This window comes from Wyeomyia smithii, chromosome 3 (assembly GCF_029784165.1).
Source record: "Wyeomyia smithii strain HCP4-BCI-WySm-NY-G18 chromosome 3, ASM2978416v1, whole genome shotgun sequence".
NCBI lineage: Eukaryota > Metazoa > Arthropoda > Insecta > Diptera > Culicidae > Wyeomyia > Wyeomyia smithii.
The window spans coordinates 184,063,537-184,085,009 of record NC_073696.1 but is presented as its reverse complement, the minus strand read 5'-3'; the positions used below and the strand labels follow the sequence as shown (position 1 = coordinate 184,085,009).

The 21,473-nt window shown below is 37.0% G+C and overlaps 1 protein-coding gene across 1 annotated transcript; it reads left to right on the top strand.

Annotated features, from left to right (window-relative positions):
• The first annotated feature begins 7,117 nt into the window (after positions 1–7,117).
• LOC129729981 (ecdysone 20-monooxygenase) lies at positions 7,118–20,557 on the top strand. The gene is made up of 8 exons (XM_055688914.1): positions 7,118–7,368; positions 17,927–18,446; positions 18,511–18,701; positions 18,948–19,149; positions 19,212–19,374; positions 19,430–19,666; positions 19,722–19,946; positions 19,999–20,557. Exons 1-8 carry the CDS (start codon positions 7,275–7,277, stop codon positions 20,104–20,106), a joined length of 1,740 nt encoding a protein of 579 aa, XP_055544889.1. The 5' UTR covers positions 7,118–7,274; the 3' UTR covers positions 20,107–20,557.
• The last annotated feature ends 916 nt before the right edge of the window (positions 20,558–21,473 follow it).

Here is a 21,473-nt window from a genome sequence, read left to right as displayed (position 1 = left end):
AAAAATGAAATTGCAGCCGCAATTTTTTTTCTATAAACAGAATTGCTTAAGGAGGCGGTCTTACCCCGCTTACCCCTACAACGATACACCGTGCCCCAGTGCTGAGTCGAGAAAATTTCCAGCTCGAAAAGTTCCTCGACCTGATCGGGAATCGAACCCGATATCACAACCGTGTGGGAGAGCTAGCCGACCGACATCGCTAACCACAGAACCACGGGGACCACATTCTGTTCTATATACTATCTTATTTTGTTAGAAAGTTGATATATTAGTAACAAATTTTGATATGTGTTTGATAGTAGTAGAATCATTTCTGTTATAACTTCTGTTATTTTAACACCTAACGGGACCAAATTGAAAACACAGCCTGTAAGGTTTTTCCCGTAACAAACTAACAACTTCTGTTACATTTTTGTTTTTTATTTCTGATCGGGTTGGAGCAGCCACACAATGCACAAAATGGTTGATTGTGGGCAGCAGAATGAGACTATATTTCGAAGTCCCAAAAGAATGTTCCAGAGTGCAACTTCAGTAACGGTGGGAGGCAGTTTACAAACGATATAAGTTGCCACTCGTTTTCATCGGCAAAGGCGTCAAAGTTAGTCCTGTTTATGAAAAAAAGGGAAGTTTAGGAGAAAATTGTTGTCCGAAGTCTTCAAAAACTCTTCGAGAATAACCACTATGTTTTCTAGCAAGACGGTGCAGGCTGGTGTAGGGACAGTTTGACAGATTTTCTGGATGAAAATAAAAGACAAACAAGCTCCCAGATCTGTACCAAATAGAATTTTTTGTCTGGTCCTACATGATATCGAAGTTTGCTAATAACAAGATGTTACAACTTGAAACAGTTTAAGGCGGTTAGCCAGAAAATCTGGGAGAATACCTATCGAATCCATGCGTGCCGCCAGTGGCAGCTTCGAAAAGCATTTGAAGTTGGTGAAGCTAACTAAGGGAAGGGCTATTCCAAAACATCTACTGTATATGTTCACTATGAAAAGTGCTTTCAATTACTCTCAAATCCTTAACTTGGCTTACACGCTCGATTTCTGTCTCTAGCCTTTAGTATCGTCTGTTTTTCCTGCGAAAACGAAATAACCGAACATTTCTATAGAGTTCCAATGACACCAATCGGCAAAGATATCCAGTTGACGTTGAAGGAAGCAACAGTCTTCGATTGTATGAACACAAAAATAAAGTTTCAAATCATCTGCGTAAGATAACCGTGGACCTTGAACATCTAAGTTCACGTCGATGAGGTAAAGCAAAAGTATAGGTGGTCCTAGGTGACTTCTCTGCGGTATTCCGGACGTAGCATCAAAGTAAGTGGATTGGCAATTCCTAATTGCAACGGTTAGACGACGACCGGTGAGATACGACTGAAACCATTGCAAAAGGGTCCCGTTGATTTCGAGTTTGTCATGTTTAGCGATGGCTATACGGTAGTTTAATTTATTAATTAACTGTCCCATATTCGGTGCAAACCTTATGGACGCTGGGACAGTTATGCTTGGAGCGGCAGTACGGTCGTTTAATTTATCAAGTCAGTGTAGATGACATCTGTCTGAGTACGTTTCGGCATACTGTCGGTAATGTATGAAGTAAGACACAAGAGATTAGTGGTAATGGAGTGAATCCATGTTGGCCTGTGCTAATAGAAGGCTTGCAGTGAGCGAGTAATGGTTCCATAATAACAAGCTCGAACAATTTGGCGACAGCGTAAAGCGAGGTAATGCCACGGTAATGACCCACATCGTTTTTGTTACCTCTCTTGAGTACTGGGAACATGTAGGCTAACTTCGAACAGGATGGACAAACACCGAGAGCAATAGATAGCTGGAATACATGCAGCAGCGGAGACAACAAGTTTTCGATATGCATTTCAAGAAACACTGATGCGATACCATCAGGTACCGGGTTGAGAGATGATTTAAGTTTATAGCAAGCCTTGGAAACCATCGCTGTGCTCAAGAGAATTCTGTTGAAAGTTTGGCCGGACTTTGGAGTGTTACTAGCAGCGAGTTCGACAAGATGATCGCTCAGCGTCTCCAGGGCAAACTTCTCGGAACAAATCTGACAGATGCCCTGCGGGGTTGATGCCATTATACCATTATGTGCCATATAAGACGGTATGCCACCTTCATGTCGCTGCTGATTGACGAATTTCCAAAACTGCCTGGGACGAGTTTTGAGCTTCCTCTATAAATCTTGTTGGTATCGGAGAAAGCATCTTTTGGCTACACATTTGTAACTGTGGTTGTCTCTCGAATATTGACGTTGAAGGGGCAGTGTACGGTGCTTGGTAATAATTTTCAAAGCAGCTCTCTTTTCTCTCGTTTGCCACGGCTGTCGAAACGCAAGATGGTGGCTCCTTTTTGGGACGTATCCGTCAATGGCATAAGTCAGCATATTGGACAGAGTTTGAGCGACTGTTCGGCGTTGTCGGAGTCCAAGATAGCATCCTAATCGACCTGAGAGAAAAACTCGGTTATACTACGATGGTCGGCATTTTGAACGTGGCGGTGGCGGGCGCAGCGTCGAGATCATGTTCTAATTCGGTTTCTATTGTAACCAGTAAAGGTGGGTGATGAGGAACTAGTTTTAATAAAGGTGCAGGGGCTTGGCACAGAGAAGGGGCTGATTCCTGGGTGCTCATAAAGCACAGATCTAAAGTGCGGTTATTGTGGTTGGTAACATGATTAATTTGAGTGAGTGTAGCTGAGCTATAACTATCCACGGGAAATGTAGCGTTGGGATGCAAACTTGAATGATCCATGTCCGGGTATAGAAAACCGTCCCGTTATTTTTTCCACGAAATTCCGGGAAGATTGGAATCGCCGAACACCATGACTTCGTCTGTTGGTTTAGCAATTTCTAGGACTAAAAAAACTGATTGACCATAGTAGTAAACAAGTCACGCTCACGTACTCGATCCGGAGGTATGTACAAGACACAGAGAAACAACGTGCGACCGTCTAGTTTGATCCCTGTCCAGACCTGTTCGAGGCTCAACCAAACGAGATCGATTGACCAAACGAGATGATTTGGCGTTGAACTTCGAAAAAACAGCCACAAGAACGCCTCCACATGTTGATTTGCGGCTGTTATTAGTACTCCCAAATATTTTCTGCACTATTTGATTGCTCTGCTAATCTAATAGATAAATTTTTATGAAATTTTTTTAGTACTCTGATCTGTTAATATATTTTCTGATGGTTGTTAGTCTGTTTGTTAACTTTATTTGTTGCCATTTTCATTTTTATCAAAACTGATCGCGGACATATTAAATTGATAATTTTTAAATAAAAAAATCCAAACCCATGAGCTCAAATATCACACGAAAGGATATTACACGTTATGTTGGAAGTGATAATTGGTAGCATGCGTGATAATTGGTAGCACACCCCTCTCATCGTCACCGCCGTTAAAAACCAATGGCGCTATGCCGCTGTTGCCGAGGCAAAATGTTTTCTACCCCGCCGATGGTATAATGGACGCACAGGTAGACATACAGACGCACATACGAACATTCCCACGCCTACACGCACGTACACATACATACTGAGATTAATATGTATAAAAAATCCTTTTAATGATTGTGTCGATTTTAAATGCATTTTAGAATATTTATTTTTGAATTATCTTCGACTGGAAATCGAGTTTTGAAAACTTTTGTTTTAGTATTTTCTTGGTGATTTTGTTTTGAACTGACGTATTCTTATTCTTGCTTCCAGCTGTATCCGACTCTTGTACAATGTTCGAATGTTCGAAATTGGTTTGAACGAAAACGGAATTGCAATTTGCCGGTACCTACTTTCGTACGAATGCAATACGACCGTAAACAAGAATGAGTGGTGTTAAACTGTCTTTGAATTAGGTACCTTTTGTTGCATTCGAAATAGGAATTCGTCCCATGATATTCATCCGTTATGTTGTTCAAACCGGTCAATAAATCTTTGAGATAAGGCCGTTACAAATTTTATTTTCATTTTATGTCTTGAATATTGGAAGGGGAAGAAAAAAAAAGCTCAAACCGTTTTGTTCATTTTGTTGGTTTTCCGACAGCTTAATTGCTTAATTTAACAACAAACAAGTCCAGTGGCAACGAGAGTGTCGTTAATGGGCAAGCGAAATAAATAATAATAATAATAAAGTGTTATTTTTCAACATTTATTTGAGTGCAAGTTACAAACGTCATAACTTGCACGCAAACTTTGATCGAAGATTTTTTTTTCGTCTCGGTGTTATTTATTTTTTGCCACCCCCTTAGCTAACTTTCATAACCTTGGACATAAAAAGAATTCGAAATTTGTATCAGCCTAAAATAAATTGACCGGTTATTGTCATCATTTGAAATATTTATAATAAAATTTGATTTATTTAATGCTGACGATTGGCGATGCATTTTTACAAACCTAAGTTTAAATTTCCTTTTTTTTGGACATATACAGTATTTGTAATTTTGTTTGCGTGATAATAAATAAATTTTGCAGAAAGCGACAGTTACACACTCGGAAATCTTTTTTCTGTGGAATTTCTATATGAAAATCATGACAGCACTCATGTTACTAGATAACAGTTCTGTAGCGTTTCATACCCGGAAATCATTTTGTAAACGAGTTTGTAGGTCAGATAACATTGTCTGAATGAATAATAGACATTTTAATGATTCGAGCAAGTGCATAAGCTAGATATTGTTAGATATGCAAACCTAATATAATTGTTTAGATTTTTACTGAGACACACATTCAAGCGTGGCTGAGCGGTTTGCTCAAGGTGCACAGGGAACTCATACCTTATTGATATGGTGTGAAGCTTTCGTTGCTTTATTGACAAAATGTAAATTTATAAAATTATGTAGATTTATTTTATTATTAGTACGATTATAATAATGTGTATACAGCTGTGAATATAGCTAGAAGCTTATTCATACCAATAATTAACAGAAGTGTAATAAAGAATCCATTTAAGAATTTTTATATTTTTACACTTTTGATACTCGGAAGAAACTTTCGATAATCTATAAAAAAAATTGTATATTTAAAATTACGGACTGTTTCCTGGAGAATTGAAGAATTATTGGCTGAAAGTTTTTAGACATTGTAAGTGAATAATTTGAAAACTGAATGCTAAATAAATATTTTTGTAATTTGCTCTCGTAAAAAAATGCAAATAAAACTTATTCCTTTAGATAAGCAGATCACTAGGTGTGAAATGTTTTTCAGCTTGACTAGAACAAATGATTAGCGGATGAAAAAATGTCGTGACCAGCGTAAAAAGATGTTTTAGTTACTGAGAACTAAGAAGTCATTTAAATGACTACTCAAAATTCTGATACACTAAATTTGGGAAAGGTTACAATGAACATTTTGTCAACAGACAATTGTCAAGTTTCAATATGTACTAGATTAGTTACCTTTTTTCCTAAGACTTATTGAAAACAAAATTAGAAGCAAACCAAATCCGAACAGTGCTGGCAAGTTGTATGCTGTGCTGTAATAAATCAACATGAGCTATTCGATTTACACTCTTTGATTGAAAACCTGACCAGTCTTCCAGAATGGTTTCAGGAAGTTTGCGCTAGCTGCCACTAGATACCAAGTAATACATACTTGACATCATCCATAAATTTCACAGGCAGGCGTTAGTATTAAAGGGAAGGATTTGGTTCCACCAAGAAGATGGTGGGGCGATTTCTGTTATACAATCTTTGGGAATCCGTTTGTTGGAAAATAAAATACCTGGAACATACATAGAAATTATAATAATCCTTACCTATTTGTAATGTACCAGTTAATTCAAAAACATTTCAATTCAACAAAAAATGGATTTTTTTGTCAAAATAATACAAATTACGCGTCACTCAAAATACCCAAAATAATCTCTAATTTTGTGTGCAACTGTACTTGTAATATAAACAACAACCCGTTACTGGATAACGATTCGCGATTAGCTCCGGCCGAACAAAACTCGAAACCGCTAGATCATTGCTAGCTTGCTGATAAGTACTCTAAATAGCCACCGCTGATTCTTGTATGCCCACTCGTTTGCTGCCTCAGCACGATCACACCCGATGCCGGCGGTGACAGCATGATGATGATGCTGGACGAAAAAGTCGCGAAGGTGAAGCGACGAAGTTCAACCGGCTTAAATCACCTTCCCGTTCTACGACCATACATACAAGTAAGAACTGCGAACAAACATTGAGTAGCAAAGTGCAGAGCCGAGACATACGCATGTTGACAACAAGTATACACCCGAAATGGTAATAACAGTTCTACGCGCGGGTTTTTCTTATCTGTTGACACCCAAGCGATATTCTGGAGCACATTGAGTGCGATAAAGAACCGACATTCAATCGTTAGAAACCGCGTCTGGCCAGAGCACTTGAAAATTCGGATTGTTCAATGGTGATAATTGTGTGTGAAAGGGCATCATTTCCGTAATCGATTTCTGAGTGACCGGTGGGAAATATTATAGTCAAAACTAAACCATGGGTGAGTATATATATAGCGGCGAATCTGTTTCTGAGGCGGCATACGAAGACAGCTATCGTCGCAATCGTTATCAAGTCCCATATTCGTTAATCATGCAGTGGTAGTTGGTAAAAGCCGGTGGTCATCGAAGATTCCCATACGCGTGTGCTCACACAAGCCAAAACAAATCAATGAAAGAGGCTGCCCCGTAACTGGACCAACGACCGGGACATTGACCATGACAGTGAACAGCGCGGCGCGCGAAGAGAGTGTTTGCTTTTTATTACCGCGTCGAACGGCATGCGCTAGGGTTGCGCTGGTAGCCGGTGCTCTGTGTTGGATGTGTTACTTTGTTCCGCACGCTGCCGCGTTCAGCTGACTTCTTGAGTAATCTCGCGCACGCGAGAGAGAGCCTCACCGAAACGAAAGTGCAAGTACCGCCTTATAGTATAAGTAACAACAACAACAAAAAATAGTTTGTCTTCGGTAGAGCAATTTTCCCATAGCTGGTGAGTAGCAATTTGTATGCGAACTCCGTACCCGACGTACGCCTAGAAAGGAGAAAAAAGTGATTGAGATGTGTGAATCTGTTCGCTTGCACGATGCTGATTTTGAACACGTTCGGACAGGTTTGCGCAATGATCTATTGTTTGCATTCTATCGTTTGCTGTTAGGCACTATTAATGCCCTCAGTGTCAGGTATCTGCTGTGATGTGATGAAAGCGACCAGTTTACAGTGCAGTTCTTTTTGCATCATGTGATTAGGTGATATTGTATAAAAATAAATAAAGCGGTGTGATAATGAAATTTCGTGCTTCATGGCACAGCACAGTCCCATGGAATAATACTTTTTGTGACTCACTCAGTGCTGGCGATAAAGATAATGTTGGTGGCGGTAAGATGAGCTTAACTACCGAATCATGTGATTCAATTTTATTTTAACAAATCCCTGGAGAAACCAATGTTGTGTTTTGTACTAATCAAAATAGAAGTGTTTCCGATGGATTACGGAAATGTTTTCTGGGGCTTGTGAGATAAATCAGTGGAGTCCTAAAATCTCAGCGATAGGAAAAATATCAAAAAATTAACTGCAAGTTATAAAATATGCTAGAATACGAAAATTAGTACGGTTTTTTGAGAATTTATAAATTACAAAAAAGCATAACACCTGTAAGTTTAATATATCAAATAAGGTTGAGTTGAATATTGGAAGCTAAATTTTCTATGATATTTGGATTTTGGGTTCATTTAAGGTATCAGCTCTATTATTGTCAGGTTTGTTTAATTATCGCCCAGGGAGGTAATGAAGTCATAGATAACTAACTCTCTGCAATTTGAAGAACCATCATACAAGGCATGGACGCTCTAGGACATCATTTACTTCCTGACAATAATTGGACAAACCTGACGACGACAATAGAGCCGATATCCTAAATTATTCATGAGCAAGAATTTTGACAGCCTAAAACGACTTGTTCATTCTAAAGTGTCTAAAGGTTTTTTTTTTCACTTGGGTTCGATCCAGTATCGCACTGGTACCACCTCCAAACGTACCGCAGTTTCAACACACCAACGGATGGGTTTAGGTTTAAGTTTTTCATTCCAGTGGTGGGTTGGCTCTGACCCCGTGAAGTAACCAAAATCCCTATGAATTAATGTGACGTAGTTAATCGTGTGGAAGCTGTGTGGGAATGTACGTGTGTATGTGTTTGTGTAGATATGTGTTAAATTTCCGAAACCGATTTATGCTATGCTAAAACAAAGCATTGCCTGAAACGTCGAGATCCGGTGCTATCTGAAAAACAAATGTGGAAAAAATGGCCAGAAACTGATCGCGTACGAGTAAATCGGATTTAACATGAAAGATTTGAATGCAATCACAGAGATATTCATGACATTGATCTTATTTGATACCGGGTGTCTGTTGTATTTCACACTTCTCGAAACTCTGCAATTTATTTTTGACGGTTTTAGTCAACTTGGATTAAATCAGGTAAACTCAATCCGGAATGAGCAAAACTGTTTTTTAGACTTTTTATTCACCAATTGCACGGAAGATTTTAGTGTTGACAAAGCAGAATATCCCCTATGGAAAAATGAAAAATTTCATACTGCAATTGAGTACTCGCTAATGATTGATACCGAGAGATCACGACCCTCTGATCATCATCCTGAATATAAATATGACTTCACTAAAGCAAACTTTGAACTAATCAATCGTAAATTAACTGACATCGACTGGCAATCACTTCTAGAAAATGAAATAGATATGAACAAAGCGGTTGATAATTTTTTATCATCACTGTATAGTGTTTTAGACTCAACTGTACCAAAATCAAAAAAGAAAACGGTTAGCTCAAAAGATCCCATTTGGTTCACCAGAGAAATCAAAAATTTAAAGAATAGGAAACAAAAAGCTCATAAAACTCACAAAAAACTTAAAGACCAAAGAAATTTGGACAAATATTTGAACATTTGTGATGAACTGAATACTAAAATATCTATTGCGTATGAGAACCACAACACAAGGGTGGAAAATAACATTAAATCAGACCCAAAACAGTTTTTTAAATTTGCAAACGATAAAATGAAGTCTAATAACTTCCCATCTCGCATGCAATATGAAGACTTTGCCAGTACTGACTCAAAGCAAATCTGCAACAAGTTTGCGAGTTTTTTTCAAACCGTTTATAAAAATAGCGACGAAGTCAGGGACTTTGAATATTTCTCGCACTTGCATGAACAAATAAATAACGTATCTATTAAGCAAATAACTGTTCAAGAAATCCTCGCAACACTAAAAGAACTGGACGCTTCAAAAGGTCCAGGTCCAGATGGAATTCCACCCTCACTCATGAAAAATCTTGCTCCTGCCTTCGTAAAACCCTTGTTTTGGCTTTTCAACTTATCCCTTACGTCCGGACAGTTTCCATCAGTCTGGAAAAAATCTTTTTTATACCGATTTTCAAGTCAGGTAAGAGATCTGACATCAAAAATTATCGTGGCATTGCAATAATATCATGTATTCCTAAACTTTTTGAAGCTATCGTAAACCAAAAAATATTTAATCAGGTAAAGAATCGCATAACGTGTAACCAACATGGTTTTTACAAAGGGAGGTCTACGGCTACCAACTTACTCGAATTTGTTGATTTCTCTCTTGCGTCTATGGACAGAGGCAACTTCGTGGAAACTCTATACACGGATTTTAGTAAAGCTTTTGACAGAGTAGATATTTCCATGCTTATGTTCAAGTTAAAAAAACTGGGATTTGAGTCAGGCCTACTTAAATGGATTGAATCTTATTTGACGAACAGGACACAAACGGTTAGGTTTAAGGGACACCTTTCTGTACCAGTAAAAGTGACATCTGGAGTTCCACAAGGCTCCCATTTAGGCCCTTTGCTCTTCATTTTATTTGTTAATGACGTTACCCTTGTGTTGAATCGTCTCAAAGTATTGATATATGCCGATGACATGAAACTGTACATGGAAATAAAACACAAATCAGACATCCAACAATTCCAACAAGAGGTTGACATTTTCTACATTTGGTGTAAAAAAAGTCTTCTTGATCTCAACGTAAAAAAATGTAATATTATATCCTACACAAGGAAAAGAAATCCTGAACATGCCAGTTGCACTCTTGCACATCAAGTTGTAGAAAGGTGTTATCAAATTAGAGATTTAGGAGTAATTATGGATTCTAAGTTAACATTCATTGATCACTACAATACGATCATCAATAGAGCCAACAGTATGCTAAGTTTTATAAAAAGGTTCAGTTATCATTTCGTAGACCCGTACACTATAAAAACTCTCTTTGTTACATATGTTAGATCTATCTTAGAATACTGTAGTGTTGTTTGGTCGCCTTATCAAGACGTCCATTCCAATAGAATCGAATCCGTACAAAAACAGTTTTTGTTATATGCACTAAGAAAACTAGGTTGGAATTCATTTCCTCTCCCTTGTTATGAATCGCGTTGCATGCTTATTAATATAGAAACGCTTGAAAAAAGAAGAGAAATTGCTTCGGTAACTCTTGTCAACGATTTAGTTTCACAACGCATAAGTTCGGAAAATCTGCTTGGAAAACTCAACTTTTATGCTCCTACACGCTCATTAAGAACGCGAAAAATTTTCGTATTAAATTCTTATAGAACAGAATATGCCATGGCCGGGCCAGTTAATAGTATGATGAGTCTTTACAATAAATATTGTGAAGTTATTGATTTAACGATGTCACGAAATGCTCTTAGAAAAATATTGAACACTAGAATTACATAACTATATTTGTGATGTTAGCAATAGTTTTTAAGATGTAGTCTACTATGATTGACGAAATAAATAAATCTAAAACTTCTATTATTAGCAATATCACTATTGAAAATAGAGTGACATGCTTTTATATTTTAGCGGTATGTATATGTGTGTAGGTTTTTCATCCTTCATTTTTACGCTTACTGCTCCGAGTCTCGTTTCTTTCTGCCAAAAATATCGCCAATTCTAATTCCCTGAAGAGGTTGCAACTAGTCCCTCTGACAGGTTTATTGAGAGAGAGACTTATTCTTGACAAACCAAAGAATGAAACCAAGAATAAAAGGTCCACTGACATTGTATGGTCCCCGTGGCTCTGTGGTTAGCGATGTCGGTCGGCTAGCTCTCCCACACGATTGTGATATCGGGTTCGATTCCCGATCGAGTCGAGGATCTTTTCGAGCTGGAAATTTTCTCTACTCAGCACTGGGGCACGGTGTATCGTTGTACTTATCCTACACATACAAAATGTGCCAAAAACAATATCGATAACGAATTCTCTCAACTAATCTAGTTGATCGAGACCGCTATTAGCCCCAAGGCTAAGCGTGCGATATTGTTGTGACATTGTATGGCCTTATTCTTTTAAGATTCGAACTCCTGATCACTCGCTTGTCAAAGCGGACTCTGAAACCCTGCGGCTCCGAGGCTTCTCATCATAGGCCACTGCAAGCATATTATGTATATGTAATGCTTCAATAGGGTTGTTCTTTCATTTATATTAAGGTGGTTCATTTGGACGGAAGCGCCGCATTCATCATCATTTTTTTTCTGTATGGACTCATTCTTGAGAGTATCACTATTGAGAGTAAGTAATATTCATTTCCATACTTGCAAGTTTCGTTTGAGCTTATTTCTCTAATATAACGAAAGATCTCAAGCAAACTCTCCTTTCAAGTCAGGTTTATTGTTAGAAGGACTTTTGGACTTTTGTTTTTCAAGAGAAAAATCAACAGGGATAATCCAGAATTCAGCGTGAAGGAATCTTCAAGTCCTTTCACAAGCATTGATTTTGGTGCTTATTAGGAAACATCCATAAATGACGTAGCTTTTTTAAAGATTTTTTTTGGAGTTTATTTTCAGGCTTCCCACCAAGTACCTTTCCTTCAATCTGAATTCTACAGTACCTCTGTTGACTCTTCTTCTAACAAAAATAAGTCCCTGTTATAATAAAACTGGTGTGAGTAACGTATGAAAGTTCTCTCCAGGGAATTGTAACTAGGCGATATTGTTAGGAGGGACAGAGGCTCAGTATAGTAGAGTAGTTAGCTTGAAACGGAAAGGTAAAACTTACACACAAGCACGGATATGAATGATAAGCGTATTACTTACTTCAATAGTGATACTGCCAATAATATGAAGTGCGGAATACAGAAAACACTTGGGCAATATCACAATACATCTAATCTCTGATCGCAGTGATGAGCCCACACAGGAAAAAAGGCGTCATCCATAAATTTTGTAAGGACTTTTTTCGAAATTTTCGACCCCCCCCATCCCCCCAGGAATCTTACGTAAGATTTTCTTTTCAGGGAAAAAATATGTCCGAAGATGATACATTTGTTTTACATATAGCGTATTCGTAAAAGATAAATACAAAACAAGTTAATTAAGTTAATATCATGTCAAAGTAAATAAAATTTAAAATTAAGTAGAAATTAAGTAAAGTACATAATCATTCACTGCCTTTTCAAGGTTCAGCTGTTAAGATCACAGCGAGAAAAAATTAACCTAATTTTTTTTTAATATTGTTATTTTTTTAGTTTTTCGATTTTTTTCAATTTTACGTAAGATTCTCTTGAGTCCCCTTCCCCCCCTTCGTAAGCATTCGTAAGAAATTTGGATGAATTCGTAAGATTGGTTGAAACTTTGCATAGCATGGCAAAAGATGACATACAGAAGCCATTTGTTCTTTACGGGTAAACGCAAGTTGAATTTCTATAGAAAGCAATGCAAGACAATCATTTGTTTCCTTCGTTCTATGGAAATCAAACTGGGTATATGATAATAAATTATTATGTTCGACTCAATGAACTAAGGGGCCATCCACATACCATGTGGGCAGATTTTTAACGATTTTGACCCCCCCCCCTCTCCCCCTCCGTGGACAACTGCCCATATAAATTCTGAAAAAAATTTATGGACCGTGGACATTAGCCGAAAAGTGATTTCATCAATGTTTTCAATAGATTCACATTCTTCGAGTACAGCGTTTTCCATTATTTTTGAATTAACGTTTTACTTATCATAACAGAAAAAGTATCATAAAGTGATATAAACAATGAATATATCTGAAAAATATATAACATTTTCTATTTGCTATCTAATGTTTGCTCTCGATTACCTTGAAGAGATGACTGAACATCTAAGCACAGACAAACAGACGTGCCTCTTCGAAGAAAAATTCTGATAAATCTTTGTCCTTATTCGAAACGTTACACTCATACGGCTCCATGTGAGCCTATAGCCTACTAACTTATTTTCGTAAAACGTTTTTTGTCTTTGCTAATGAGTGCGCGCTTGCCTGAATCAACACCAATCACCAACACTGACGGTTTTTGTCTTTGATAAAGAATGTGCACGCTTGCTTATAGGGACACAAGCGGCATTATTGCCCACTGAGCAAAATTTCGAAATAATCGTTATTTTTCTGGTCGATGAAATCGTCATCGAGTGGCACGTCTGTTTGTCTGTGATCTAAGCATTTTTAGATAATCACAGTACACAAAAATTCATTTAAATTTGAAAACTTAAAGAATTACGTTATATGGAAGAATCGATCGATTTACGTTATAAAGAGGTTATGTTATAAAGCAGGTTACGTTATAACGAGGAACACCTGTGTAACGTCCTAAACAAAGTTGTGGACAGTAATTTTGTCCTTCCACAAAAAATATCTAACGTGAAACAAAAAGATTTTTTGGAAAAAAAAAAACAAAAATATAATTAGAAATTGAAATATCAAGAACTCATTTTTTTTAATCTAAAAAATGTTTTTCATTATCAGCACTCGGCGCAAGAAATAGTCCAGACATTAGATTTATGTCAGCACAAAACTCGGACGTCAAGTGTTTATTGACGCGTTGCTACTTTTTCTAGAACCGCGACTATTTTACCTACAACTTTGCCAAAGACACAATTCAATCAAACAAGCCGTTTTTCAAAAAGTCACATTTTTGGATATGCCCTTTTGAAACAGCAGTCATGTACCAACTTGAAGAACTAGTATCAGAGGACTTAAGCATGGGTTTATTCTCAGGTTCCTCACCACCACCGCACTTGGTTCCAATCCCCGTTTGCTATCTAATTAACATGTGTATGCTTCTATTGCAAGTAATTGCATCACTTATCAAGCTGAATCCTGATCCAACCCTTCCCTACTAACAAAAAATCTCTTTCCTGTGATCTTTGTGGAGATGCAGAGGGTAACAAGGTCTTCAACACCACTTGATCACGTTAACATGATTTTCCTCTTCCCACCTGATTGTAAAAACGTGGTCGGCGCCGTTATTGATCATTAAAAGTATTGAGTCACTAAAACTTGTGATCGGTAACTCTCAGCCTCAATAAGGGGTTATAAACCTTTTTGCTCGAGGAAAAAGAGCAAAGTTTGGAATTTTTTTAAAGCGTGTAGGACCTTTTCTATTGCATAAAAGTAGTAATTTTCTGCAAGTTCAGTTATTCAACAACAATAAAACACGTTTGTTTATAAGACCAATTATTTGGCGAGTAATGGCTGTTTCCCCGAAATGCTTTATTTTGGCAGAGGTTCGCGGTGTTTACGATAGCGACGCAGCAGATCAACTGAAATAAAAAAAAACTCATATTATTTCATTAGTTTAGAAGTGTGGCGGGTATCTGAACGATCGTTTTTATAAGTATTTTGTTTTCAGCGCAAACGGGAACGTTTTTCCTCAAAAAAAAACATGTTTTGAAAATTGGTTCAGTAGTTGTATCGCAATAGTAAACACGGCAAAACAATTTTTGAGAGCCACCATTCCGAAATAAACGCGTATAAAGTTTCAAGTTTAGCTTATGCGGCCGTGACGAAGCGCGCTCCAAATCACTCTAACTGTCTCCCTATCGCTCAGAACTTTATGAAAACTTGTGAAAATGTTCTCAAGAAGATGTACTTTAAGATAATGCAATTATTTTTTTTTAATTTTTTGAAAAGGTATATAATTCCTTAAGGAATATGTAAAATAACATGTTTCGATATGTTTGGGGGTACTTTCAATTTAATCATTTCCAAATTTAGCATTTTTTTGCAAATGGCAGTTCCATACGATGAAATAAATATCTTTATTCCAATGCTTCTAAAACTCAAATGATAATTTTTCCGCATCTTCTTTCCAGCTTCTTTCCTCAAGCCAAACAATAATCACGTTGTCAAGATGAATGGGGTTATTTTAAGTTGGTCCGACAAGGTTAAGTACTTGGGACTAATTTATGATAAAAAACTTATTTTCAAAGAGCACATTGAGAGTATACAAGCCAAGTGCATCAAATATACGAGATGTTTATATCCTCTCATTAACAGGAATTCTAAACTTTGTTTAAAGAACAAACTTTTGATTTACAAACCAATTTTTAGACCAGCAATGCTTTATGCTGTACCGATCTGGTCAAGTTGCTGTTCAACAAGGAAGAAAACGCTCCAAAGGATTCAGAATAAAATTCTGAAAATGATTTTGAAGCGTCCTCCTTGGTTTGGTACACTCGAATTACATAGACTTACTGGTGTTGAACCATTAGAAGCTATGTCAAATAAAATTATTAACAATTTTCGACAAAAATCGTTGCAATCCTCAATTGCTACGATAAGCTCTCTTTATAGCCAATAAGTTAGCAATTAAGTTAGTTGTAAGTTTACTTCCCCTTTTCTGACAAGTAGGTTTAAATCCCTACGAATGATAAGTCCTAATTGCGAAAGCAAACAAATCCTAACAATTAAAATTACAAATTTCTAACAGTGTTGAGAAGTCACCATTTGTGATTGGACACACATACTCATTATTTACTAATATTTATCATAAATACTTAAGCTACTAACAAATCCCCCCTTATAAAAAAAAATATCTTTATTCTTTCAATTAAAGGTATGAACTTTTATATTTATTTATTTATAAACATTCAAATAAACAAGCTTTGAGTTTCCAAGGTAGTAAAATTCTATCTTGAGCGAAACGTGGTAAGGTTAGAAAAAATTAATTAAATTTGCTGGCAACGCCCGTCTTTATCGTAGCTTGGGCCTTTTCTTCGACTTTTAAAAATTAGTGCTGCTACTAAACCGTTTCTTACCCTACCCAGGTTGCACCACGAGAAGGCGATCTCTTTTGCAATATGTTATGAGTCATTTTAATTTCATGTTTCAACTATGTTTTTTGTATATCAAATCTGTGATGAAACTGAGGTTGTTCAATATTTTGAATTTAACAAAAGTGATCAACATTTTTTCTTTCCAAACACTAAAAACGGAAATTTTGAACCAATATTTCAATTGATCATTGAATTGAATACGGAGATTTAAGGTTTATTAAAGACTTAGTCATTAAAGCCATTATAAAATATTTTTTCTAAATACTTTTGCTTTGCATAACTTATTTTATATGAAAAGCTATATCTAAATCGAATTGCTTTTCATGCCCAGTCCACAAAAAATCATCAAACAGCTAGCGAACAAAGTATTGTATATCATTATTAGTTCAAGTATTTTTAAGCGCTTAAACTTGTGAAAGAAGCAGATGCCAAAGATAACTAACTCTTGGTAATTGTAGCTTGTAACATATTAAAATGTAAAGCAGTTTGAACTAAAACACATTATAGTTAGAACTTTTTATCTATAGGGCCAGACAACCAGGAACTTTATAGTAATTATCGAAAAAGTTTCGTAATAGCGAAAACTTTTAATTATTTTAATTTTTTTGTTCTCGTGCTACATATACCTACATCATTTTATTTCCTCTTCTATCCTATTATACTGCCGGTAACCGCAAGTCAGTCCCATCTGTAATTTTGTCAATTTTAAGTTAGCATCGGATTTTGGCCTAGCTTTGAGTATATTTTCAGATGTACCGATAAAAAACAACGGTTTGTTCAACAGAAATGGAAATCAATACCAAGTCGAATTGTCTCATTATGCAAAGTAACCGCAAGTCAGTCCCAGAAGAAAAATAACCGAAAGTCTGTCCCGATTTATAAAAAAACATGCATAATACAACTGTAAAATGGATGGGGAGTGAAGGAGAGAAATTCGATATGACCGTTTAGATGAAAATAAGTTATCTAGTAACAATTATCAATTATTGGGATTATTTTTTAGTTTGAATTGGTGATGAATTTATGTGGAGTAATTTCCTGCTAATACGAATCCAGGTCAATTTTTTTTCTTGGTTTGCTTCTTCATGGCTCTATCCGGAAAATCTTGAGTATCGAAAAAACTTTCATCAGAATCCAGGGAATCGTTCCAAGAAATCTCCAAAGGTGATGCTCGAACCTCAAATGGATTTGGATCATCTTGAAATTTGTTGTCGGATGAACCAACTGCAGTCCCGGATTCAGTTTCTTTATCCGAGTCCCCACCGGATAAGCTTTCATCGGTTCCGTACATCATAAGATTTTCCAACGTCGACATTTTTTAAACGGTTCTCATGGACATACATTTCCTAACAGCGAAGGATAGACAGTTTTCCAAGGCAACGAATAACAACACGTCAACGCGCACTATAGTTCCAACATGGCAATGTGACTGACTTGCGGTTACTTTTCTCTTCGGTGTAGAATGTAACGGCAAGTCAGTCACACACAAGGTTTTTATCATAAAATCAATGGTTTTAGCGGTTTTCACAACGTAATTAGTGCAGGCTAGTATGCAAACTATATTTTAGCATGAATATTGTCAAAATAATACATCTGAAATAAGTGATAACTGAGCGTGAATAAAATATCTTTCGAAGCTGTTTTCTCGATTTAACATTTTTACAGATGGGACTGACCTGCGGTTACCGGCAGTATTTATTTATGACATCAAACACAAACAGCCAAGCGGCTCCATCATTTTTATCGCCCGCAGTTATGCAACAAGCCACGCAGTATATACACAATATTAACAACAAGCTTTCTTTGTATTACAGATATCTTTCTTCGACCAGACCAAACGATGTCGGTTACGATTGTACTGTTCTACATATTTGTCACAGTATTTATGCTGATGGCATACAGTCCAAAGCCCCGCAAAATGTTGGAAGCGATTAAAAGCTTTTTGCTTCAACTTGTGCACCTAAGCGACAGCGGCGCTGCTACGTCTCAAGGAACCTCTACTGTAGGACAGGTAGAGCAGATCGACAGAAAATATACGGTTTGGGATATACCAGGTCCCAAACGATGGCCACTGGTTGGCACCAAGTGGGTTTACTATACGGGTCGTTACAAACTAAGCAAAATGCAAGACGCTTTCGCAGACTTGCATAAACGCTATGGTAACATTGTGTTGGAGGTTGATGGAGTTCCAGTGGTCAATTTATTTGAACGTTCTGACATCGAAAAAGTATTACGATATCCCAGTAAATATCCCTACCGACCTCCAACGGAAATCGTCGAATATTACAGACGCAGCCGTCCGGATAGATTTGCTAGTACCGGAATAGTGAACACGTAACAAAATCCTTCCATGCTTCAATCATCGCACGGTAAAATAAAAGGCTGATTTCTCTTTTAGGCAAGGCGAGCAATGGCACGAAATGCGGGTAAAATTGACCTCAGGAATCACTTCGAGAAAGGTTCTGCAAGCTTTTATACCGTCCTTGAACCAGATTTGCGATGAGTTTGTTGAATTGATTCGTCGAAAACGCGACGAGAATCAATGTGTGACCGATTTTCAGGATGTGGCTAACACAGTCGGTCTCGAAAGTAAGAGGTGCTCTTGATCGAATGTATGGCGATCAAGTGTTTTTTTCAAAATTTTCAACGTTTTTGTTTTTTATTTTGTATTGGAAAATATGGCTGTCAATCATTTTGTTCCTGTTTTGCGTTCACTGTTAATTTTTTGTTATGATTTGATTTTGTGATTTGATTTTTCATTGTTCGGGATTTTTGCTATTTAGTTTCATGTGGAAAATATTGCTTGTAGGTTTAATGAACATTTCTCACTTTCAGTAATCTGCTGTCTGGTTTTGGGACGTCGTATGGGTTATATGAGTGGAGACAAGTTGAAGAATGAGAAGTTTACAAAACTAGCAGAAGCTGTAAAGTCTAGCTTCGTTTTCATCAGTAAAAGTTACTATGGACTCAAACTTTGGAAATACTTCCCAACAAAACTGTACAGAGACTATGTGCGCTGTGAAGAAATTATTTACGAGTAACAATCTTTGGTTTTTAGATTAACAAAAAAATCCTCTAATTTATGTTTGCTGTTTTTAGCACTATCGCTGAAATTGTATACGAAGCTCTAGCAGAAGAGCAGCGGAGCTGTACAGACGACGATATGCGAAGTATCTTTTTCAGCATTTTACAAACTGAAGGATTGGACACTAAAGATAAAATTGCTGGTATTATTGATTTGATTCACGCAGCCATCGAAACGGTGATAAAATCATTTTTTTTGCGCTCACAGTACCTTTATTTATTTCTGATTGTAGTTTTCAAATACGCTGTCGTTTTTATTAAACAATTTAAGTCAACACCCTGCTAAACAAATCAGAATCGCACAAGAGTTCCAGGAATGCCCGGAAATTATAACCAGTGGGGATTTGGCGGCAGCTGCTTACACCAAGGCGTGCATAAAAGAATCATACCGTGTTTCACCCACAACTCCATGTTTGGCACGCATTCTAGAAGAAGATTTTACGCTTGCCGGTTACAGCCTAAAAGCTGGGGTAAGTGATAAATGTACGATATTCTTAATAGTATTAAACAATGTTGTTCTTATAGACGGTTGTTCTTTGCCATACACGAGTATCGTGCCAACATGAGGAAAATTTCAATCAGGCCGATAAATACATGCCAGAACGCTGGCTGGAGCAGGTAGACGAAAATCAGAACGTTTACAAAATTGAAGAACCTGGAGCCTCACTAGTGCTTCCTTTTGGAACAGGGCGACGAATGTGTCCTGGACACAGGATAATCGACATTGAACTGACGTTAATGGTAGCCAAGGTAAGCAAAAGCAGCTTATTACCAAATACTTTGTAACTAATGCAGCCTACAGCTATTTCAGCAATTCGAAATCGAGTATCACAGTCGGCTCGATACACAGTTTCAGTTTCTACTAGCGCCCGGCACACCGATAGAGATTATTTTTAGAGATCGAAACTAAGATAAAGAATCCACGAGGAATTTTTTCCGAACCTCCCCTTATTTGCCTTACATCTGTTATCTATTGTGATTAAGTATTTAGTATTTAATTCTACACCATAGCGGTAGCCAGACTTGGATCATAGCTAAAGACAAATTTTGAGAATCATATTGATTATGTCTAATGAAACAGATTGTTGATCTGTGTACTAGTACTGATTTACATAAAACTATGCGACTATTTTGTATCAGTATAATTTATTGCATTTGTACAAACTTTAATAATATTAATAGAATAGATTATTCAAACATATCATAAACTTGTAGTTTATTGAGATTTAGAATGTATGGAAAAATCTTTCCATGCAGTAACCTGCAGTCGGATGTCCTGAGAAAATAGAGAAGCGTAGACCATTATTTATATATTGTTTATATCATACTATAATAAAATTTGAAGTCACTTAACTTGCAAATTGTCTTCTTCGATTCATTTATCTCTTGCTATTTTTGACTGCTCATAAGAAAGAAAGTTTTATAAGAGTTCACAAACATTAAGGAATAATCGATGATAAGTCATTGGGTGATTGAATGTTAGATTAGATTGCAGTAGTTTTCAGAGAGTGCTAAGGGGCCGTTCCTAAACCATGTGGTCATAAAGAGGGGGGCGGGGGGGTCAACGAAATGACGTGGTCTTTTTTTCTGACTTATAATTCATTGTTACCATTAAGTCAAGAATGACGTTTAATAAGGGGCCATCCACATACCACGTGGACAGATTTTTAACGATTTTGACCCCCCCTCCGTGGACAACTGCCCCATATAAATTCTAAAAAAAAATGTAAGGACCGTGGACATTACCCAACTCCCCCCCCCCCACCTGTCCACGTGGTTTGTCGATGGCCTCTAATAAATATGTAAAAATTTTAAGCGAATTTTTGTCACTTGACAAATGAAAAGACCATCATTCCGTCCTGAACGCTCGGCAATAACGGACGCTAGCAATGGGCGATCTTTGAAAAAAAATCGATTCTCCTGCATCGATTAATCAAAATCAATAAAATCGATTCATGAGAAAATCGAGTTGGGAAAATCGATTCAACAAAAAATCGATTTTTGTTCGGTATAAGCTTTTTACGACCTTTTTTGACTATATTTATGGAGATTTTGTTTTGTTTGCGTTTTCTGGTTTATCAATCATGTTCAACGAGTTTTCGTTCACAACATCTACTAACGATACGGCTTTTTTAGTTTATTGCCATCTCCTTTTACCGCGTGTACTCTTTTGGCGGATTTTTTTCTACTAAGAGTTTTCGTTGTCGCTCATCCCATAGACCGTTTCACGAGACGTTTGTGAACTTGATTCATGAACGAAATTTTGACAGAAAGTTT